Source organism: Carassius gibelio, chromosome A12 (genome assembly GCF_023724105.1).
Source record: "Carassius gibelio isolate Cgi1373 ecotype wild population from Czech Republic chromosome A12, carGib1.2-hapl.c, whole genome shotgun sequence".
Lineage (NCBI taxonomy): Eukaryota > Metazoa > Chordata > Actinopteri > Cypriniformes > Cyprinidae > Carassius > Carassius gibelio.
The window spans coordinates 7,430,002-7,455,297 of record NC_068382.1 but is presented as its reverse complement, the minus strand read 5'-3'; the positions used below and the strand labels follow the sequence as shown (position 1 = coordinate 7,455,297).

At 36.5% G+C, this 25,296-nt stretch overlaps 1 protein-coding gene across 1 annotated transcript; it reads right to left on the bottom strand.

Annotated features, from left to right (window-relative positions):
- Positions 1 to 13,884: 13,884 nt before the first annotated feature.
- Positions 13,885 to 24,234, bottom strand: LOC128025017 (poly [ADP-ribose] polymerase tankyrase-2). The gene is made up of 7 exons (XM_052610968.1): positions 24,193 to 24,234; positions 22,228 to 22,322; positions 17,271 to 17,377; positions 15,630 to 15,704; positions 15,423 to 15,528; positions 14,554 to 14,740; positions 13,885 to 14,423 (listed from the first exon to the last, which is right to left on the bottom strand). The coding sequence occupies exons 4-7, from the start codon at positions 15,702 to 15,704 to the stop codon at positions 14,276 to 14,278; spliced, it is 516 nt and encodes a 171-aa protein (XP_052466928.1). The 5' UTR covers positions 17,271 to 17,377; positions 22,228 to 22,322; positions 24,193 to 24,234; the 3' UTR covers positions 13,885 to 14,275.
- Positions 24,235 to 25,296: the final 1,062 nt, after the last annotated feature.

The following is a 25,296-nucleotide window of genomic DNA, read 5'->3' as shown; positions in this document are numbered from 1 at the left end:
AAAATCCCTGTCCATTTGGATTACGCAGTTTGAACTTGAAACAAACTAATACATGTAACTAATGTAATTAATGAAATGTGTGGTCTAAGACTTATTTCAGTCCAAATCTTATTATTAACTATTTGCTTCCATTTGACTTTATTTAAATATTCATATTTTAATATATGTGTTGAAATCGCTTCAGTATCAGTTTAATTAATCAGTTTAATTTAAACATTAAAATAAAATACATGAGCATGTTTACAATGTGGAAAATACAGAGTTTGTCAAAATCTATGAAATTGCAAGAAATGATTTATTATACATAAACCTGGTTGTGTATCTAAAATACATTCAGTTAATTATTGAAATCGTATGTGTGTACCTGTGGCTCAGTGGTAGAGCACTGCAGCGTGAAAGGTTGTGGGTTCAATTTCCAGGGAACACACATAGTGTATCACAATGTATTATGAATATGCTTTAGAAGTAAAATAAGAAATGCTCTTCCCCAAATACTCACAAGAGCCGTATCATTCCAAAAACAACAATTAATAAAAATGTCTAATAATCTGTGTCTCTTTGAGACTAAACAACACATGATGAAGTCATTTCGCAACATTGTCTGTCATTCATGTTTTTCAAACAGATCACATCCAGTACTGTATCATCATCACAATGCTGTGTACTGCTATAAATACTATTATAAAACCCTTATCAGAAAATACATTTCTGCCATATTAAAAGATTTGATAAAACAAAACGGGGAAAAAAGCTTTGAGTGGGTCTTTGTTGTGTTTAGATGCAAAACTGAAGAGGCTTGTTAGAGATAATTGCTCATTTAATTACCACAGTTATTAAGAGATGAAGTATGCTGTAATAGGTGCCACTTGGGAGCAAAAAAGAAGATAAAGGAAATTTCAAGCTTCTAATCAACGAAACCTGCGTACACACACACACACACACACACACACACACACTCCGAGTAATATTCGTGGAAACTTTGAGGGCACAGTGCTCCGTGTAAACTCTTGAACTTAGACAGAAAGCTATTAGTTCGACAAATTATTCATGTTGCAGTTCCATTTTTTTTCAAGGTAATGGCTGCTTGTGACGAGGAAAGGTTTAGGAGCAAGCACATGGAGAAAAGAAGCAGGAACAAAAGTAATTGGATGCTAAATTTACCTTCACACAGTATAAGTGAAATGACTATTTGCTGAGAGTGTGTTTCAGATTACTGTAATCCTTCAAAATACAAGTAAACACACTTTGACTAATCACTCTAAATGGAAGGAGTATTTCTTCTAAAAATTCAAATTTACTGAACATTTACTCTCTAAGCAATAAATGAGTTAGGATAAATTTAGCATAATATCACTTGCTGACCAATGGATCCTCTGCAGTGAATGGGTGCTGTCAAAATTAATACAAACAGCTGATAAAAAACAAGTAATCCACACCACTCCAGTTAAAACACCTTAAAGGTGTCGGGTCTCGGGGCTAATCACCTGCCTTTTGTGTGTGTGTTTGGGTCTCTTGTCAGCTCACCGCGTCTACCTGTTCGAGTTTTCCCCGCCCTCCTTGTTTCAGTGTTGTGAACCCTAATTACTCACCACCTGTTTTCTATGTTCCTCTAATTTTATCCCCTTATCAGTCCCCGTGTTTCTCTGTCTATTGTCAGACTGTTGTTACTCGTACCAATAGCTCCGATCTTCTAGTTATTCTTGGCACTCACCTTTGTCGTGTCTTGTCCTCAGGCTCCAGTGTGTTTAGCTGTTTTCTCTGCCCCCTGTTCCCCAGCGCAGAGCTCTTGGAAGCTTCAGTGTCATCCCTCCGGTCTCAGTGGTCTTACAAATAACTGTGGAACGTTACTCATCGGTTTGATTCATCTGCTTCGACTATACTCCCAGTCACTACGAGTAATCCTGTGAACGTGACTCATCTGATCTGCCTCCTCTGCTTTAAATAAAGCCTTGCGTAAACCCGCATCTGAATCCTGCCCATTTCTCCTGACAAAAGGTCCCGTTTTTTGTGTTGTTTTTTTTAAGCTTTGATTGTGTTTACAGTGTGCAATATAACGTGTTCATGTTTCGCGTGTAAAAAACACAGTATTTTTCACACGATTGGACTAGCAAGTGGGAAGGATTTGTTTTGAAAACCTGGCAATCCTGATCTGAACCATAGACAGTAAAAGAACGCATGTGCTGGAGATGTACTTATAATCACAGGAGCGTTTTTACTGACGAGATACGCATGAAAACGGAAGGCCCTGGGCGTCCCTGGGAAAGCCAAACAAAGATGATTGGTCTCCGAGATGAAAATAACAGCGTTTCGAAGACACGGCGAAAAACACAAACGCAACTCTTCCTCTTCTCCGTCGGAGTGCAACAAGACCACGCCCCCCTTTTTGTGTATTCATGTGGGCGGAGGTTAGTCAAAAAACGGTTTTAGCGACATCATTACTGCAGGAACTAGAGGGCTGTATTCCAAACGGGTCATTCGTTGTAGGCGGATTCTGTTAAATAAAATATCTCGCTTGGCATTGAACTTTGAGCTTTAGAATTGTACAGATATTATTTATACTCTAACAACAACATTACACACTAGCTAAAGTTTGAAACATGGGATCACGAAGAACGGGACCTTTAATGATGGATTTGTTTCTTACAAAAATGCAGCTTTTCACTTCAGAAGACATTAAATGATGGACTGGAGTGGCGTGGATTATTGTGATGTCATTCTGATGGCACCCATTCACTGCAGAGGATCCATTTGTGAGCAAGTAACGGCAAGCTACATCTCTCCTAATCTGTTCAAAAGTACATACAGACAAAAAAAAAAACTCATCTACAACTTGGATGGTCTGAGGGTGAGCGCATTTTCGGCAAATGTTTATCATTGGTTGAAGAATTCTTTCAAGCCACATTATTTATGTCACAACCAGAAAGTATGTTGTTAAATATTTTCTTAAACATGTATGCAGTTTAATGCTATATTTAAAGCATGTGTTAAAATTACACAATGCATACACCCCCCCCCCCAATATATATTTATATATTTATATATTTGTGTATATATTTATTTATATATTTGTGTGTATATATATATATATATATATATATATATATATATATATATATATATATATATATATATATATATATATATATATATATATATATATATATATATATATATATATATATATACAGTGCAGACCAAAAGTTTGGACACACCTTCTCATCCAAAGAGTTTTCTTTATTTTCATGACCATGACTATCAAAACAATGAATTAACTCATATGGAATTATATACATAACAAAAAAGTGTGAAACAACTGAAAATATGTCATATTGTAGGTTCTTCAAAGTAGCCACCTTTTGCTTTGATTACTGCTTTGCACACTCTTGGCTTTCTCTTGATGAGCTTCAAGAGGTAGTCACATGAAATGGTCTTCCAACAGTCTTGAAGGAGTTCCCCGAGAGATGCTTAGCACTTCTTGGCCCTTTTGCCTTCAGTCTGCAGTCCAGCTCACCCCTAAACCATCTGGATTGGGTTCAGGTCCGGTGACTGTGGAGACCAGGTCATCTGGCGCAGCACCCCATCACTCTCCTTCTTGGTCAAATAGCCCTTGATGCCTTCAGTGTGACTCGACAATTTTCATAGTCATGAAAATAAAGAAAACTCTTTGAATGAGAAGGTGTGTCATTATATATATATACACTTCACGCTATCTTGAGTGATGTTCTGTAAGGCAAATCTGCCACAAAACATATTTTGTGTCAACACACACAGCTTTGAAAGCTATTATTTGTCTTCTTCGGGGCTGGAAGAGCAAGTGCCTGAAAGCATCTGTGGTTGGCTGAAATTGCTGAGTTGAAACAGTGTGAACACCAAAACAAGTAATCGAGAGAAAAAAAAAAGACTTACTTTTCAGTCTTCCAACACAATTTGTATATAAAAAGACAAAACTAGCCTGTTTTGAATTAAACATCTGGTAAACATTAAAGCAATGATGGAAGTATTGATTTACCTCACACACACACACACAAAAAAAAAACCTCATTGTAAATTGTTACCATTAATATTATATTGATATCTTAGATTCTAATCTAATCTTACAATTTTGTTAGATCAACTACTGTACCTCAATGTTTATGAATTAGCCCCGTGTTATGACTATGTTATTCAAATGATAAAAAACAAATCAATCATGTTTGTAAAAAATTACTTTAAAATGCACAAACAGGTTATTTTAAGAAATAAACCACATTTAAATGTAGTGCACTGTGTCAGAATTTGAGACAGTTAAATGTGAAGAAAGCCTCTTTCAGACAGCTCTCCACTGTAATGGATTTGGAAGTGCATCACGATCCCCAATATAGGGGTAAAATTGGATGAGAAAGCCTTTGTGAGAACGGATGCATCTGCCGTCAACAGGCACTTAATATTTACCCTCAAAGTTATTGTTCTTATGAATGGTGTAAACACAATATATCAGAATATAAAAGGTTATTAAACTCTCATATCATGAAGCTCTTTGCCAAATGAAGAAGTGCTCAGGAAATCTCAGCAGCAGCAAAGGCATTCATATCCTGACACAAACACCACATGACACAAATCATAGGAAAGGGAACGTCAGTTCAGACAATTATTTAGGTATTTTTACCAGTATTTATGTGGCATTCTCAGGACAATGTGGCAAAGATACAGACAGCATTTTACTTCAGTAATTAAAATTTGTCAAGATGTCACACATCAACAATCTCTTGTGCAACTTTTATGTGGCTTGATCTGTCAGTGATCTGGGCCAATTATATTGTGCAAACATTCTAAGAGTGGACAAATTATAGAATCTATTTTGTAGTTATTAGAACAATTTGGTATTCAAAAGGTTAAAAACTTTTTTAATATATAAACTGGTTCAAAAATTAGAGGAAGAGTTTAAAAAAAAGTGTGTTTTCAATAGAATTCAAAGTAGGAAGTCGAGTGGAAATTTAAACCACCATATCATTGTAATAAACATGACTCAAAACAATTTTCTCAAAACTCCTCACATAACTGTCCTTACCAACTCTCAGCTTGGCAGAAATAAATGTATCATCTAAAATGCACTAAAACTACGAAACACTTCACAGGTGTCTCAAATCAAGTCACTCAAATTAAAACACCAGCAAAGCTTGTCAACCAACAGACACACTTTGTCACTCATAAAACATAGTTTCACTTTGACGGCTTTAATCCTCACCCTTCTTCATTCTACTGCATTAATAAATCATTAGCGCATCCATGAACATGACTTCTGCTGGAGTTCTGTCAGATTGCATTGGTCCTCTAGCGGTGGAAAATTACATAATGTGCTTTTAAGGGTTACAGCAATGAAAGGGATAAACTACAAAATCTATAGCATGAAACACACACACACACACACACACACAATCAAACTTTCATTTTTTAACATTAACTCTATTTAACATATTTATAATCTTAGTTAACACATTATTAATTAAAATGTAAAGTTCTGTCTGTTAACATTAGTTAATGTACTGTGAATTAACATGAACATTAATATTTTTATGAACATTAACAAAGATTAAAAAAACTGTAGAAATATATTGTTCATTTAGTTCATGTTAGTTGCATTAACTAATGTTAATACATTACAAATTGCAAAGTGTTATCAAAACTTCTAATGATCAATAATTTTGTTTTAAATTATTTTAATGATCTTTAAGCATTTGTGAAATAATTATATAAAAATATATTACCAGTACAGTCCATATTAACTTATTCTATCTATTGATTTGCCATTCTAATTAATGGAAGCAGAGTAGTATATGATTAGGCTTAAAATATTTATTATCCTATGAAAATTTTAAGTTGTATCTGATAGTTAATGAACTGTGAACTAATTTGAACATTAATATTTTTATGAACATTAACATTAAGACCTTATTGTAAAGTGTTACCAAAAATTGTAATGATCTATAAACATTTTTAAAAAATGATCTATATGCATTTGTGAAAATTACATAAAACAATCAGTACAGTACATATTAACTTATTGTATGTATTTATCATTCTAACCTAAGGAAACAAAGCTAAAATATTTATTATTCAACCTTAGTATTACAGCCTGCATCTCTCAGCTGAAATGTCTGATATTTTAACATTTTCTGTTGGACACTGACCTTTATAAATTTATAAAAGTAAGCATGTTTCCTCAGAATTACCTGTTTCTAATTTCTCGCCATAATTGGTCACCTTGTCACGGCCAAACCATTCGAGATATCAAAAATCCCTTCGCAATTTAGCATCCCCAATGTCTTGAGATGATGTTGACCGAATTTGGTGGTGATTGGATGAAAGCAATAAAAGGAGTATATCAAATTACAAAGCATGCATTTTTCACAAAACCCAGAATAGATGACTTCCTGTTGGGTGGAGCTAATGACATGCACTGTGAAAGTTGGTTTGATGAAATCTATAGACTGTTTCATTGGACCCACACGCCTGGCTTGAAATTAACTCCCAGTCTGTGTTTGTTTATCATCTGGCTTGTGGCAAGTAATATGACACAGACTACAAACTCAGTTACAGTTAAGGTAATGAGTAGACTGAAATTGGGCTAATGCTGTTGTGCTGTGGTATGCAACCTGGCCTTTAGAACAAATACCTTGTCAAAAGTAAAAATGTTTTGGTTTCCTAAAGACGAGGGGAGATGGCGAGCCTCGCAGCCAGGCAGGACATAAGGTGTGTTAGACTTGAAACTGTTCTGTGCAAACCAATCTGTGTGTGAACCAAAATTGGTTCAAAATAATATAGAGCCATCTGCTCTCTTCAGTTGTCAACATTTGAAGTGGATCAAAACCTTTCATCAAAGTTGGCCTAAAATCAAAACCGTTCCAAACTTTTTTGATCCATTTAAAATGTTGACTACTGTAGTTCACTGTACTTTGATATCACACACCGATTGGTCTGCCCAGTGCCACTTTAATTCGAACACACCTATAGTATTAATTTGCTAGTTAATGTAATTTACTTGTTATTTATTTTGCCTGTTATGAGAAATAGGAGGGACTCTGTTATTGATTTTTTTGCAGAAGTTTTTTTTACTGGAAGTTAATTTTGGGCCACAAAATGCGCATGCACAGAAACAATTGTTCATGTTGTTGCTATTGAAATGGTGTTTATGTGCACCAAGTTTCATTATGTATATATGCAAGTATGTATGATATATGGCCCTCTGCATTGCCACTCTGTGTACCAGTTTCTGCACGGCTCTAATGACTGCAGATTCCAAAGTGTGTGCAAATTTTTTAGCATGTTAGGGGCTTGGGTCCTAAATATATGCAAAATAAAACTGTGAGCTAGCAGCTAGAGTTATGGAAACACTCACCAACAAGTGAACTTAGTGAACCATATTCACTAAATACTGTAGATTCCAATACAGACATGCAAAATAAGCAGTGCAAATCTTCTGTGCTGGAGCCCTAATAAGAGCAGACTTGAACTCTTATTCCATATGTCATTTCATAAAATAGGCTATGACCATCCTTGACATATTATTAAACTAATATATAATGAAAAAAAAAAAAACCTTTACATGCTTTTTTTCTGAGCCTTGTGACTTATTTACCCAAAACATGATATCTCCTCGATTAAATGTCAGAAGATATGCAAATGAAAGTGTAAATCAAAGGTCAGGTCAATGGACATTGTGTGTTGTAGATGAAAGATTTTAACACTGCAGAAAGGAACAAATGTTTACAGCAGTCAGTGGAAATGAATGCAGCAAACTGAGCAGTGAGAATACGCTTAGAATTCATTCCCACACTGTAGAGAAGGCTTCTTGTTAAAGAAAACATGTCACTTCTTCCTCAAAGGTCAAGAAGAGCTGGAGCTGTATGCACAGAGCAAAACACACAACTGTCCCAATGAAAACCAGGGTGACACTCAAGATCACGTCCAAAGTAAAGAAAAAAGACAAATACATAATTAAATAAAGCCAAAGAAAGATACTGTGTGTGTGTGTGTTTTTATGCTATATATATTTATGTTTGTATATACGTGCAATTACCACAGTGCAAAAATGTAAGTATGGTGAAATATGACCTGCACATGTTTTTTGTTATTCACCAACCCACTCCAATCTGATGCTGAGCACTTTCTTTCTGGACACCAGAGCCCATCTCATGCACACTGGGATGCATTTTTATTTCGTTCTGGTCAGGATTGTCTTCTACCCTGTCTGTCTTTCTTTTCCCCAAACACGCTGCATTTGTTCTCATGCAAATGAAACTCAGGTGTTGCTACCTGAATTCTAATCATTGTTTGATTCTAGTCTATTATTATTGGAGTTTATATCAAAGGTTTCTTTCAGACTTGGAGCAGCTGGGAATGTCACAGCATAACTTCATCACATCATTTTTATGATGAATCTAAAAGACTTTAATCTTACAGCTGCGGTGCATTGTTTTTATTTCTGAAATATATTACCTTTGTGCATTTGAGCAAGCTATTGTTACTGAAGTTAATACCAGTTGATAAATTAGAATTGTGCATGATTTAGAATCTTACAGGAATAGAACACTCACAAATGAAAATGTATGAAAATTGATGAGTTAGTTTCTTCATCAGAACAGATTTGGACAAATGTAGATTATAATGATGTTTTTATCAGCTGTTTGGACTCTCATTCTGACGGCACCCATTCACTACAGAAGATCCATTCGTGTCCAAGTGATGTAATGGTAAAAAATGTTAGGTAAATTTTTTTTAAATATATATATATTGTTTAGCCTGAATGCACTGTAAGTTGCTTTGGATAAAAGTGTCTGCTAAATGCATAAATGTAAATGTGGTAAATTTCTCTGTTCTGATGAAGAAATAAACTCATCTACATCTTGTTTGGTCTGAGGGTCATTTGGTCATTTTCAGTATTTTTTATTTATTTATTTTCTGGTTGAACTATTTCTTTAAATGTTCCTTACAGTATTTATTTGACGGGATAAAATTACCACGAGGAGATTTTCAAGGAAATAAACAAGGCCTCAGAAGATAAAGAACATAGTCATATTGCATACTTTTAATGGTTTTGACAGCCACGATGAACTATCATTAAAACAGTTGCATGAAGATTGCTTGAAAATTCCCTTGTGTTCCACAGGAGAGAAAAAAAAAAGATGAGCATGAGAAAACATGACAGTGAGTGAATAATAGTCTATGATACTCTAACATCTTCTATTCCTATACTTTTGAGATGTGTTTTGTAACCTAGCCTGGTAGAAACTTGCACATTAATACAAATAATAAAAGGGACAGCGAGAAGACAGCAGCAGCATTCCCTCGTCTCATCGGTAAGTCAGAATTTCATACCTCTTAAATTTGCATGTCAACAGGACTCCCCAGAAGCAGTTCACAGGAAGGGGACTCGGGATCTGTTGGGAAGGACTGATAACGGTGATGAAACCACACTCACAGATGCTTGCCAATCCCTTGTGGGCCACGCGGCAACCCACATCCCAATTAGATACATCCTTCTACCCAACATTTCCTGAAATATTTCTGATTATATGAGAGCACTGAACAATTGAAATCAAATTTTACAGCTGAAAATGCCAATGAAAAATGTCACAACTGGACAGTCTGGTAAAAATGCTGTTTTTTATCTTCTGTTTAGAATCAGAACTAGCGATGCCATATTTGGAATGAATCACTGTTTTCATCTAATCCATCAAACTGATCTGAAATAAATTGAAATTCAGTTCGATTCATTTGGTTCACTGAATCATTTGTAGTGCGTGTCAAGCAAACAAGTTTGTGCTTCTGTTTACCGTATTTGATGTGCCACTGATGAGTCAAAATATTATGTCCAGTCACAGGAGAAGCGATAGCGTTAATCATCTCCTAACAAGACCACGTATTAAGGTCCGGGAAGATTAGATAGTAATCAAACAATCAGTTCTCGTAATCAACACATCTGATGCAGGAGAAACTGCAGAGGATCCATTGGTGAGTAAGTGATTCAATGCTAATCCCCCCCATATCTACATTTTGAATGGCATGAGGGTGAGAAATAATTTTTTGGTGACCAATTCCTTTAAGTATGAAGATTAATTTACTTGAGAACAATATATATATTTCTTTATTTATTAAAAGTAATACATTTATTATAATTATTTTATAGAAGTCTTAAAACAAGAAACATCGCTTAATGGGCTAAGTAAAATAATCTTGCTTTGCTTCTGAATTAAGTTTTTAATTACAACCTTTTCTTACCTTATTGGCAATTTTTTTCTTGTTTTAAGTAGAAACTCTACTTTTTTAAAATGTTTAATAACGTTTAGATATTTGTACTGGAAAAGACAAAATAGAAAAGAAAGGAATACGATTTTTTGGCCAGCGTTCATTTCATATTGACATTTTGTCTACATAACTGAATGCCCACACTGTGGCATCTCAGTAACGGCAATAAGCCAAACCTCGACTTGAAACTCATTGATCTGAACTGGTTGCATACCTAGAGTATATTTTACCTTCTGTTTGTTTCAGCGCTAATATTTCCTAAACCTGTTTCATTTGTTTTACCAAGTGTTTCCAATCCAAAGAACACACACAGACTACCAGATGCAGTAAATACTATGATAAAGAAAACAAAATGTCATTTGCAAGGAACAATTAACCTGAGACTGAAGCTTGCAGTCTTTTGATCACCAAACAAAAGAGAAAGCTGGACTGAGAGAAGAAGATAAACACAGAGACAGAGAGAGACGTGACTTCAATAGACTTCTTTGTATGCTATCTGAAGAGGTGTGGACACTAGAGGATGTCATTTGTCTGTGTAACTTCCACTCTAATAGCTACACATCAAAAGCACGGGCTGTCTGTCTGACTAGCATATGCATGTGAAGTCATACACTCATTATGCCTATAAAGAAATAAATCAAGCTTGCAATATTAAATGTTTATTTCAGTGAACCGAATAAAAGATTCCATTAGCAGTAGGGACATATCCATCCATCAACAGTATGAATCTGGTGTGTTGTCAGAAGCGTTCGACTGGAATGACAAAGACAGAGAGAGAGAAGCACACACACACACACACACACACACCTGGTGGTCACGTATGAAATGACAGCGTTCTGCTTCACGCTTCGCCGTTCAGTGGAATCGCTCTCAATCGTGCATGATGGGAAACGACAGCAAAAGAATAGTTTTGCTGGATTCTCAGTGTCATGTTCATCGTGTGTGTGTGTCTGCGTGTGTGTGTGTGTGTGTGTGTATCAGTTTTCTAGGAGCAATAAAGAATGTGTTTTTTAGTGGTAGTTCAGCGTGCTGAATTTGGACATAGTCAGCTTCTGAAAACTTTTGAACAGAATATTTTTTAACAAATGCACATTGTACACAATCCAGTTATTACAGTCCATGATATTATGTGACAGACAGCTTAATAAAAATGACATTGCAATAAGTGGTACATTCTATACAGTACAGGATTTGTGTTGTGAGCTCTGTTAGATAATAGACTTTGTTATTTGATGGTATAAAGTTCACCGGTGGCTCTTGATTTGTGGGTTTCTCAGAAATGTTGCAGATATGATCTGAAGTTTGGGCGAGCAGGGAATGGAGATTTACTGAAAAGCATAGCACTGTGTCATAGCTTTAGTTCACTCCTGTGAGAGATTGAGATTCAAGCGCAGACAAAGCTTCTTCGGGACGTTTCTGTGGTTACTATGACAGGCTGTTTCTTTCAAGAAGCATTCGACTTTTACAAAAAATGTCTGCAGAACAAAGGTAGCACCTTGAATTGTATATTTTGGAGGTCAGACAAGCATCACAAAGAGTTTGAGAGGTCTTCTTAAATGTTTTATGGATATTCACAGGGATCATCATGTGTTTTCCAAAGCTCATTGAAAATCCATGAATGTGGAATAAGCAATACTTTTTAAAGCAAGGCGTTTTTAACAGGCACACAGTTTAGTACTTTAGACAATTTGGGGAAATGGTTGCGAATTCTTATTAATTTCAGGGGGTGGACATTATGTGGAGGACCTGGACACAATTCATATGATGTTCTGTTGATGAGCAAGGCCTGAAGGTCAATGCAATGTTATTGTATAATCTATCAAAGCAAGCAATCTCTCTATTTAGCCTAAATATAGCCTACTTCTATAGAATGTCAATCATATCATTCATATTATATCATCAACAGTGTTCTTCCACATCAAGGCACTGCACAATATTTTGTCATCTTGGCATGTTTGCTTGGTTGCTCGATCCGGTTTTGCACCACTCATGTTATTTCCCCACTATGTCATGTAGGAATCAGTGGGCGGGGCTACACAATTAGATGTGGATGTTCTTCTGTGGAGGCGGTGTTTAACCAGATAAATTAGGCACATTCCAGGATTTGGCATTTGCTAGGCCTGGTCTCAATAAAAGCTTTTATTTCAGTAACAAGGACGTTTTCAGTTCTAAAACTTACATGATATTCTTTTAGTACGATGACCTCTTATATATCAAAAGCTCAAGTAAAAGTTGATATCTCAATTCATGACCCCTTTAAATTTGATACATTTAGGAAGGTCAAAATTGATCGTTATAAATGTGAATTTATCTCATTACATAAGATAAGGTGTATAGGTTTTTGTAACATTAGCCTAATTTAATCATTCAATGCAAGAGTTTTATGGGCTGTTTTGATGACAAAAGCTCAGGATATTAGACATATCTAATATATTAGATTTAAGTTGTCTCGTTTTAGCCTAGACATCCGTTACAAAAATCTGAAAACATGTATTAGTAAAACGAAAGGTAACATTATTTTATTTAAATTCCAGAAACTGCTGTAAATTGCTTCAACATACTTTCAGGTTTCCCACACGGAGGGGAATCAAAAGTGATTTATTGGACAGGGGCGTGGCTTTGATGTGGGCGGGCTTGTCTTGGGAATGGGCGTGGCTTATGAAGATTTGTCACAACACATTAAAAGAGCCACAAAATGTTATTTGAATTTCTTAAGAAATGAAAGGGCAGGTCTCGAGAACAATTTATAAGCGAAAACAAATGTCTTTGGATTTTAATGTGAGAGAAAAAAGAGACAATAATCCTCACTGGAGGAAGCGTTACTACGTCTCATGGACTGTATAAAGTTAAAAAGCCTTGATGGATTTGTTAATATTACATCACAGTACTCTTGCTAAGGTTGAAAGTTTTGGCTTTTCAGTTTCAGCCAAGCACAATAGTGCACCCTGTTGGACATTTGTTAGCTTCACAAATGCATCCATTGAGATGCTGGAAGTGTAACTTTGTGCGATAATGACAGAAACAACACCAAAGATTTACAAAAAGTGTCTCTTTAATTGTTAATAATGTTAGCGACGCTGTTGTTGTAGGACAAACTAAATACATCTTTAACATGACAATGCAAGAGGAAAACTCGACATGTTTGTGAACAACAGGATACAAGTGCTCCTGGACAAAAAAAAAAAAAACAATGCCAACAAATAACCTCCAATAGACCCGGTGTTCCCACTGAAAACTGCAGGACAGTGGCCAACATTTACAACCCCTATGATACAAACATCAATAAATAAATAAATACAAAATATACAATTGTCTTTGTAAAATAAATTAAACTAATAGGAAATGGAAGTTTTGTAATCAGTGTAATTGACTGGACCGATGAGGCTTGTTGTGTCTAAAATCTGATTAATAAGTTGCTGTAAATGACATAAAAGCAGACAGCTGTAGGAAGAGAAAATAATTATACATTGTATAAATAAATGCATGCAATATCAAGCAGTTTCTCTCCCTTGAGATGGAAAGAGCCATGTGTTAATCTGTAGAACTGTCCGGTTTGATGATCTGGTATGTGATCAGATATTCAGGAAAAGCCTTGGGATGAAAAATGACAACAACAAAAAAAAAAAAAAACAATTAGTGCCACTTCACAGAATATATCATTGAAGGATTTTTTTTTTTTTTAAAGAAATGTACACTTTTTTTTTATTCTGTTTATTCAACTTTTATTTATGTTTAAATAAATGCTCTACTTTTTAACTTTTTACTCATCAATGAAACCTGAAAAAATATCACGTTCCTCAAAATATTAAGCAGAGCATTTGTTTTCAACATCAATAACAAAAAGTACAATAATTAATTTTGAGCATAAATCAGTATATTAGAATGATTTCTGAAGGATCATGTGACACTGAAGACTGGAGTAATGATGCTGAAAATTGGATAAACTAAACTAAACTAAATGAAAAATTAGAAATGTTGCCTTGACACTATTTTATTTCAGGTAAAGGTCAGAGCACCTGCTCTCCTCTGTAGATGACTTACTCCGCCAGAGCGAGACCGTTGACACTGGGCCGGCCAGTGACTGAGTGATGTCCTGGAGGAAAGACTTCCCCAAAGTCACACGGCAGAACAGAAGATGTCTGGGAGGAGCAGACAGAGACGCATGAGCACTTCAGAAAGGAAGGAAATCTATTTCCCTTTGGAAAATAGGTCCACACGGGAACACTTTGCTGACTAAATACATTGTGCTGTAAGGGGATCTGATCTCACCTCTGACACATGTAGCACGACCTGTCCTTGTGAAGAGAGCACCCTGTTCCTCCGCCTATTCCGTAAACATACTGGTTGCTTTTGGAAGAGTTTTCCGCAAAGTAGATCCCGGCCCCGAACATTCCTCCTATGTACGCATGCCTTTCATCGAAGCCCTTGTGAATGATGGCGTTTACGAACGGTGAGCCTGGGGAAGCAGAAATAAAGCATTTCCTTGAGGTTCTGTTGATCAGGATTGGGCTGCAACTAGTGATTATTTTAATAATCCATTAATCTAACAATGAATATTTCTTCACTTAATTGGATGAAAAATCCAATTCGACTTTAAATGCCACATCCAGCCCGAAACCATGTGCAATTTGAAAGCAATTAAAATATTAAACATTACGTGGGGGAAAAAGGTGTACAAATTAAAATGATTGCTCACCATAAAAAAATAAAATAAAATGAAGAAAAATAATTAGTGAATTCTATCAGATACTCGTTTGCTGTCAGGACGAGCCTTTATGAAAAATGGAAACAACTCTGTGATTTTTAAATGTTTGCATGAAAGGATACAACCATAAAATGCATGGCTTATGTTTGAATCACTTGATATGATAAATTCTCATATTCTGAATAACTTGGGTCATGCACTTTTCCTGCAGCAGCTCACTTTGCATCCTTGTTTTCCAGATGCATTTTGTGCACATATATGAGCTTTTTGCTGCTGTAGAGTGACATGACTGGTGGAAGTTTTCTGTGCAAAGTTGAAAGACGTGATGAATGGATAATCAAATTAGTTGTTGATTATTTTCTTGAATTTATCTATTAGCTGTTGCAGCCCTAATCAGAAGGAGTGGTTTGAAACCAGGCTTTGGTTCACACACCGTGGAAGAACATGCGTTCATTGGCATGGTTGTGGTTCCCCTCAGAAACCTCCTTTCTGCGATGGCTGTATCTCTCCCACAGCTTCTTGTTGCACACCTTCTGGATCTGACCCGAAATAAATGATTTTACCACTTTGTACCAAAATTCTGCATTGGTTAATCTACTGCAGATTAATGTTAATTTATGAAGGCATTCAGATCACTTACCTTCATAATGCTGTATCTGTTGAAAACCCCACCTGCATGACCGCCATCTCTGTGTTCCCTTATCGTACTTTGCATCTGTTCAGAGACACGAAACAGAAGACACAAGAGATCCCTAGTAAACAAAGCACGTCCCTGGTGTTTTAATAATTAGCTACTTGCTCTGTATGGCTTCTGAAAACCACCTGAACATGTTCAACCACTACTGGATTCTCCTAGTACACTTTTAGATAACAAGATTGTGATTATTTTTAACAAAATCTCTTGGGGCTCAGGCAGATGATGACACATGAGGAGAAAAATGCTAAACATGAAAAAAATCAGCACAACATCATTTCAATAAGAAACTCTACCTCTTCCTCAACCGACTGAAACTCCTTGTCGTCTGGAGACAGATCTATCAGAATTGTTCCACTGTTGCTTGTGTTCAGGGTCAAGTAAGGGTTTAACCCTTACGAAAGGAAAATATATTTACCAATATATCTCTTAAAATATATTGTGATATATTATTTTCCCTTTTTATTTTCTAATATTTTATATATTTGAATGCATTTTAGAATATATTGATGATACGTATATTATATAATATATTGCAAAATATACAAATGATTGCCGCTTTCAATATATTGCAATATATTGGAAAAAAATAAATATATATAAGAATATATGCCTAATATATTACATTATATTTTCCAATATACTGCAATATATTTTTGTTTCATAAGGGAAACCTGTGATGGGGAAATAAGTGCAAACAAATCTGCAAAACAAAAGCTTCAGCTTGATTCTTTAAGAGGACATATTATGAATAAAAACTAAATTATTGTACAGTTTGTTTGTCATCTACATTTGTCATTTGTTCATCAACATGATATGCCGATTAATTAATTAAACTGGCTGCAAATAAATCACATACATTGATATTAGCTAAAAAAGGGAATGCAGAGAAAGATGCTTTAAATGTGCAGCATAAAAATAAACCAGCACATTTATCTTGAACTTTGCTAACGTGAATTGAATTTTGAAGTTTATGAGTTTTGGTGATGAAAAAAAGTTATGGAAGCCCGTTTCTGCAATTGGAAAAAAAAAAAAAAGATAATTGAGAGTTTTTAGTTGTGGAAAGCAAGTTTATATCTCACAATGACTATTTTGAGATGTAAACTTGAGAAAAAAAAAAAATCAAAATTGACATTTAAACTTGCAATTCTGAGAAAAAAAGTAAATATTGCCAAATATAAACATGCAATTGCAAGAAAATAATTATTTTTTCTCTTCAGAATTTGACTTTTTTAATATCTCACAATTCGGAGAAGAGAAGTCAGAATTGCGAGAGAAAAAAGTCAGAATTGCGAGTCTCACATTACTTTTTTCACAGAACTGCAGTCAGAACTATGAGTTTATATCACACAGTTCTTAGAAAAAAGTCAGAATTAAGAGGAAAAAAAGTCACAATTAACTTTTTAAAATGTTTTATTCAGTGGCGGAAACGGGCTTCCATAATAAGTAGACCTTGTCCAGAGAAAAACCTCCAATGTTAAGCCGAGATATTAGAGAAAACGAGATCAAAGTGATTCTTAAACCCTGTTTCTAATTAATGATTCTCTCAAATGAACTCTTCTGGATGAAAGGAGAAGCAGCTCTTACTCTGAGGTCCACTAATAAATCTCTCCACCCCTCTGATGATCTTGTGTGTGTCTCCTTGTCTCCTTCAGCTCTGTGTGGCCCATTTCCACCAGGACGTCCAGAGTTATCTAATGACACAGACTCGTATTCATTTCACACCTCTGGGCACATGACTACTGTATTACTCACACTGATCAGTAATCACTTTACAAAGTGTTCCTCTAGTAAATCTCAACACTTCAGTCAGCCCTCCAAACATTTTTGTGTGAAATTAAACAAAGATTTGCACATTACAAATATTTGTTTCTAAGCTGCTACAGGTTGTACAGGACAGTCTGATTTAGGCCCAATCCCAATTCTATTTTATACCCCTTCCCCTTCCCCTTGTCACTTAAAACAGAGTGTCAAGGGGTAGGGAGGATTGGGACACCACTACCATGACGTCACACGTCATCATTCGTTGTCTCGCTCTTACAATACACACATATACTGGTGTGCTGGTGTGCATTAGAGCCTTTAATTATCGTTCTGTATTAATGAGCTGCTTACTGACACATATGACATGACACATAGATTGGAAATCGCGCAGCTCTCACATCCAGGAGATCAGACATCGCCCTGATCAGACATATGCTGTGGCACTATCATGCAGTCTGTAATGATATCACGTTAGCAAATATTAGCGATTTTTTTGCAAACATGTCTTTGAGTAACATGACCATTAATATGAACTCACAATTGAATGTAACATAAAACAAATGATTCCTTTTCATTAAAATCTGTATTTATGCCAAAAAAGGCTTACAATTTATGCGTCTTTTTGTTCACTGTAGCAGCTATGTTTCCGAGATAATTCATACCCCTTCGTTTGAAGTGTGGTCGCGAAAGATCTTAGTTTGAAGGGCTATCTGGCCCTTCCCCTTACTCCTTCCCCTCCAACCAAAAGAGAACCGAGACACGGGTAGGGGTAGGGGAAAGGGGAAGGGCTAAGGGGTAGAATTGGGATTGGGCCTTATTCTAGTGAACCGGTTCATGCTACATGGTTCTCTCTAACGTATGTAGCATTGCCTGCTTCGTTCTAGTGAACTGGTTTGTCACAATCATTCTCACGTGTTTTATTGGAAAGCCAGATTCATTCTTTTGAATTGGTTTATCCTAAATGGTTCTCTCACATATGCGGCACTGGAAAAAAAATGTCTCTTTTTTTCTAGTGAATTGGTTGATAAATGGTTATCTTTCTCATATACAGTATGTGGCATTGGAAAGTCGGATACATTTTTCTGAGAGAACAACCGGTTAGATGTACATTAACCTTGACATAATTCTGTCTGGCAAGTAAACTGAAAAAATTACTAACCAATGGCGATTTAATTGGCAAGGTGTCCATAGGGGGTTGTAGACAGCAGGAAGTTTATTAGGCTGCCGTCCGTTTACAGGGGACCTATTATGCAAAATTCACTTTGACATTGTTTTTGAACATAATTATGGCTGTTGTGTGCGTGCACAGAAAACATGGTAAAAGGTATTATTTTCTCCATAAATCATAAACTTATATATTAATCTCATTACTGCATTGCAATTAACATACTACAGTAGCCATCCTAAGTAGTATTTAAAATTAGAACTATTGTGTCTCAGATCATATCATGATTTGAGTAATGAGGATCCAAAAGGTTCCCGGATGGTTTACTATTTCTAGTGGAAATTCGACGTGCAGACCATGTTTGTCCAAGCTGACAAATAGTCCATGCAGCTTGGCTCAAACGAATAGCACAGTTTCATTCCTCTTTCGTTTTGTTTGAGGTTTCTTATATGCAACAGAAATGGCAGATTTTATCAGTTGGCCAAATGTGGTGATCACACCAGTGCGATCTCTAACAACATCTATAATGAGTTCACATGATCGCTGCTCTTCTCACACTACACGACTGTCTGGGGTATCTAGTTGTTGTTGTGTTCACACTACATGACAGAACGTCACACACTCTCCCGAGTCCGAACAGGTATACTCTATGCTATTTCATGCATTCTGACGTATTTACACAGTTAAAGAGTTGGATTCTCATGCTAAACGTGGGCAAAGTTTCAAAAAATGTATTGGATGTATGACAAATAGATTTCTTCTAGGTTCAAATAAGTTTCATAAAGTTTGTAAAGTATGGCCCTTCAGGACGTCATTTTTTATAAACAAGGCCCAGTTTGAGGCTGGATTTGCAGATCATTTGATACTGAAAGATGGAGCAGTCCCAGAGATACAAGATCCTGTTCATGATTAGGACTCGAAGGGAGAAAGCAACTCGGTTGTTTTTGGAGAGAAGAGGTACAGCTGTATCTGTCTTTTATAAATCTGATAAAAGTAAGACTCTTTGGAGATATGAAGGACGCAATACCACTTTAAATATTCTTTTTAATGTGATGACCAAAAACGATCCCAATTTGTAAAACTAAAAGATGCAGAAAAACAAACGTGGCAAACAAACACAACATACAGGTCCTTCTAAAAAAATTAGCATATTGCGATAAAAGTTCATTATTTTCCATAATGTAATGATAAAAATTAAACTTTCATATATTTTAGATTCATTGCATACCAACTGAAATATTTCAGGTCTTTTATTGTTTTAATACTGATGATTTTGGCATACAGCTCATGAAAACCCAAAATTCCTATCTCAAAAAATTAGCTTATTTAATCCGACCAGTGTTTTTAATACAAAAAAAGTCAACCTTCAAATAATTATGTTCAGTTATGCACTCAATACTCTGTCGGGAATCCTTTTGCAGAAATGACTGCTTCAATGCAGCGTGGCATGGAGGCAATCAGCCTGTGGCACAGCTGAGGTGTTATGGAGGCCCAGGATGCTTCGATAGCGGCCTTAAGCTCATCCAGAGTGTTGGGTTTTGCGTCTCTCAACTTTCTCTTCACAATATCCCACAGATTCTCTATGGGGTTCAGGTCAAGAGAGTTGGCAGGCCAATTGAGCACAGTAATACCATGGTCAGTAAACCATTTACCAGTGGTTTTGGCACTGTGAGCCGGTGCCAGGTCGTGCTGAAAAACGAAATCTTCATCTCCATAAAGCTTTTCAGCAGATGGAAGCATGAAGTGCTCCAAAATCTCCTGATAGCTAGCTGCATTGACCCTGCCCTTGATAAAACACAGTGGACCAACACCAGCAGCTGACATGGCACCCCAGACCATCACTGATTGTGGGTACTTGACACTGGACTTCAGGCATTTTGGCATTTCCTTCTCCCCAGTCTTCCTCCAGACTCTGGCACCTTGATTTCCGAATGACATGCAAAATTTGCTTTCATCCGGAAAAAGTACTTCGGACCACTGAGCAACAGTCCAGTGCTGCTTCTCTGTAGCCCATTTCCTGCACACCCCTGTGCACGGTGGCTCTGGATGTTTCTACTCCAGACTCAGTCCACTGCTTCCGCAGGTCCCCCAAGGTCTGGAATCGGTCCTTCTCCACAATCTTCCTCAGGGTCCGGTCACCTCTTCTCGTTGTGCAGCGTTTTTTGCCACACTTTTTCCTTCCCACAGACTTCCCACTGAGGTGCCTTGATACAGCACTCTGGGAACAGCCTATTAGTTCAGAAATTTCTTTCTGTGTCTTACCCTCTCGCTTGAGGGTGTCAATGATGGCCTTCTGGACAGCAGTCAGGTCGGCAGTCCTTACCCATGATTGCGGTTTTGAGTAATGAACCAGGCTGGGAGTTTTTAAAAGCCTCAGGAATCTTTTGCAGATGTTTAGAGTTAATTAGTTGATTCAGATGATTAGGTTAATAGCTCGTTTAGAGAACCTTTTCATGATATGCTAATTTTTTGAGATAGGAATTTTGGGTTTTCATGAGCTGTATGCCAAAATCATCAGTATTAAAACAATAAAAGACCTGAAATATTTCAGTTGGTGTGCAATGAATCTAAAATATATGAAAGTTAAATTTTTATCATTACATTATGGAAAATAATGAACTTTTATCACAATATGCTAATTTTTTCAGAAGGACCTGTACTTTAACAATAGCACTGTCATACGGGTATGGAGATAACATTAGAATATTTAATTCAATAAATCACCTTCCTTCCATCACCAGCGTGACAGCTGACATTTAATGGTGTGAGGAGGCTCATCAGGTTTTCTTCATTTCCACTTTTGTTTAAACACATTGAGCGGCAAGTCAATTAAAGGAACAATGCGAGTCACGACAGCAATTTAGCTCAGCAATTTTCATCTCTCCTCAGGTATCCTGAACATTATTGAGCTTAAATTGTTATTACTTTGCGCTCTCGAGGAGTTCATCCTTTCTATAGTCACCTAGATTTAAGAAAGAATTAAGTATATTAACATAAATGGAAATCTCATTTGAGCCTCACCAGGAGAACATGTTAGTCTGGAGTAAATGGGCAATTAATTACTAGGCTTATAAACAAATTAAGAAAAGGGAAATGGGAATTATGGCAATCACAAGCAAGTGTTTCAAAAGGATGTGTGGCAAATAAATAGGGCAACAACTAAATAAATAATACAAATAAAACTTGTGCAGCTAGATGAGATGTAAATGTCACTCTCTGACAGCAGGTGGCGCTTATGGAACAGCAGCTATTTAAAGGCATTCAAGACCTTTAAGACCAAATACATGGATCCAATATAATGATGCACATGCAATTTCTTTTGCCATTTCTTACGTTCATTGAAGACATAACTCACTGCGTTTACGAGAATACTTGACGAAACTGTTCTTTTGAGGTCATTTTCTGTGCATGTGTTCGTTCAAGTGCAAGTACACGCAAAAGAGGAATCAATTCATGAATTTACATGAATGTCTGAAATGTGGCTCTCGGAGTGTGTGCGCACCTCTTCATGTGCTTGAAGGGTTTAAAACTGAATGTTGCAACCATCTCTGGATTAGAACTAGATCTTGATTCCAAACATTACCAGAGAAGCAAGCATGAGGATCGAGAGCTCACCGGTCAGCACAGCTTTGGTAGAGAGTTCAGCCAGGTCAAGCGCTGTCCTTCCATCAGTGTTTCGGATGGTTGGCTCAGCACCATGTTGCAGCAAACTACAAATGACAAACATGATTTATACTGCTGCATTATACATTCAAAATGCAAATCAATTCTGTAAACTTTATTACTAGGAGGCATTACCAATGCAGACGTTGATTATTTAAGTTAAGTTATATGTTACTGTATATGACTATATAAACCATATTAGTATTTGTAGGTTAGTATAAAAAAATGTCTATGCTGCAAATATATTAATTACAATGTCAATATGTGATTTCAAGTGTATCAGAAAGCTATAACATATTACACATAAAAGCACATGGTATTCTCAGCAGTTTACTTAATTATATACTTAATGTAACAAACAAAAAGTGCAATTAATTCATATAAGAGACCCAATATATATTCAGAATTAAGCTAAGCTTTTGTCATTTGTAATTGATTTGATTATTAATGCTATGCAAACACAGTGTAATTCATGAATACTGATGATGATATAGATCAAAGGATAGAACAAAAACTATTAGAAAAAAAAATAGAATGTAATGACATTTTTGAATAAATTAGAATCTTGGTTTAGAAAACAAAACGACTAGAATGGAATAGGAAGAGACTAGGGGAGAGCGGGGTCGAAAGTAATGTGGGACGAAAGTAACAAAGTGATTTTCTCTGGGCCTCTTTCTGCATTTGCATTCCCAGCTATGACAGTATATTCAGCATGCAATCCTTGACAGAGCTGAGAAATATCATGTGATTTCCTCATCGTTTCCGGAAGTTAGGTCCGTAAAACTGTTTTCGAGTACAAAAAGTAAATTGTTGAAGCAGTCTTTTTTTTTATTAGTCGTGTTGTTTTTCTTGTTTTATGTGTCACAGTAATGATCAATTTACATGTTATTTAGTGCTTTAACACATCCCAAAGTTTGCATTTTCATTTTTTTTTTTATATATAAAATTAAATGGAGTTTAAATGTTAGGAGTTCCTGTCGGGACGAAAGTAACAGTTGTTACTTTTGTTCCGCTACAGTCACAAAAAGTATTTATTTTGTTCCAGTGCAAGCTATATTGTGAATTTCTGTGTCTTGCATCATTTCTTACAAATTTTTATGTTATATTATACCAAAAGAATATGTCTTAGCGAGGGTCAGAAAGACAGACAGAGGTCTGGTTTTATCCAGATGTTTTTGAGAGGGTGTTTCAGGACATAGAGGAACATCTCTCTCTGGGCAGCTGCTACGTCACATTTATATTTAGGTTTTAGCCATATCTTAGCCTTACACCTCCACCTGTGAATTTGCAGTGTTTCCAGATGTTTTAATGCACATTTTTAATTCATGCATAAAAACAACTGGATGGAAACATAAATAGGCCTACTGTTACATTATGTTTAGAGTTTTTTTATTATGCTAATGTGATTAAATGTTTATATTGTGCATTCTGTAGAATTTTTTTATTATATAAAAATACATAGAAATTTACAATAAAAAAATACAATCAGGTTTTAAGACATCTGATGAAACTTAAACTTAAATTTAAAATGAAAATATGAAAAGGTAATTTAATTATTTTTTTGCAAAGGTAAAGGATAAAATATGTTTGCAGTTACTTATTAACAAGGTCACAATCAGGTATACTTAAGAAAAATAAGAGTAACAGAAAAAATATATATTGTTGTGTTACTTTTGACCCACCTGTGTGTTACTTTCGTCCCAACCGATGGGGCCTAAAGTAACAATGTTCAACTTATGTTCAAAGTGAAATTATACTGAATTCTTTCTACATTTCTACAAAATACCACCTGGTATTGTTAGACCACACTTCTGAGTTACTGGCCACAGCAGAAATATATCTCTGTATACAACATTATCTTTTAAAATGATGTTTTTCTGAAAAATGGTACTTTCACCCCTGCTCTCCCCTACTCACCCACAGCTAAGTGCAGCGGGGTGGACTTCCTCCCTGCGGTGTCCCCCCGTTCACATTCTCCGGGCACACGAGCCTCTTCACCCGCTCCAGGTCTCCGCTCCTTCAGGCCTCGAACAGCTCCCTGGGCTAGGCGGACCCGGAGCTCTCCATGAGCCCCGAGAAGCGCCGGAGCGACATGGACAAGCTACGGGCAGATAGAGGGAACTGTGGGACACACACGATCCCAAAGGCTTGACATGAAGGCCGGAAAGAGGCGTAGATCTCCACAGTTAAAGCCTTTCAATAACAGCTGCTGAAGAGTAGTAGCCTACTGATTCAGTTCGAGTGTCTCTGGCTGTTACTGTACAGAGCTGTCAGTCCAGCTGTGTCTCAAAACACAGAAATCTAATAAACGGATGGAACGTCGATTCTAATGCACGAAGTCCTGGAATGGGCGGGGCTTTTGTTGAGAGTGAAACAATATTGCAGAATATGTTGAAATATATACTTATTTATTTTTCAGTTATTATATATATAGATTTGTATATATATATATATATATATATATATATATACACAAATCTATATATATAATAACATCTCGGTTACGTATGTAACCTTGGTTCCCTGAATAGGGAACGAGATGCTGCGGTGACGTCACCACGTATGGGAACACCTCTGGTGTGACGAATGTCTGAAGCCCTATACCATCCCGCCAATCCTATTGGCCAAATGGCGCATAGCACCACCCTGCGCATGCGCGCACATGATATACCTGGGTGCAGCGCGCCATTTCGCTCAGATTTCATGACTGAAGATGAAGAGTTATCAAGGTAAGGAACGGCCAGAACCGCAGCATCTCGTTCCCTATTCAGGGAACCAAGGTTACATACGTAACCGAGATGTTCCCTATCATAGGTCACTTCGATGCTGCGGTGACGTCACCACGTATGGGAACGATATACCAAAACGCCTGACGTACCTGATAACTGAGATCCGAGGAAGCAACTGCTCAAGCGGAGAGAACCCGGGAGCCAGGGGCCATCCTCACATCCAGACTGTAGGACTTGATAAAAGTGCTCGGTGAGGACCATCCTGCCGCAGCACAGATATCATCCATAGAAG

Bases quoted from the DNA above. Each gene is read 5' to 3' on its own strand.
- LOC128025017 (XM_052610968.1), bottom strand. From the start codon at position 15,704: ATGCAAAGTACGATAAGGGAACACAGAGATGGCGGTCATGCAGGTGGG. The intron at 14,741-15,422 runs GTGTGTGAACCA...CTGCTTCCCCAG, and splicing joins TGAACGCATGTTCTTCCACG to GCTCACCGTTCGTAAACGCC. The intron at 14,424-14,553 runs GTGAGATCAGAT...TGCTCCTCCCAG, and splicing joins TCGTGCTACATGTGTCAGAG to ACATCTTCTGTTCTGCCGTG.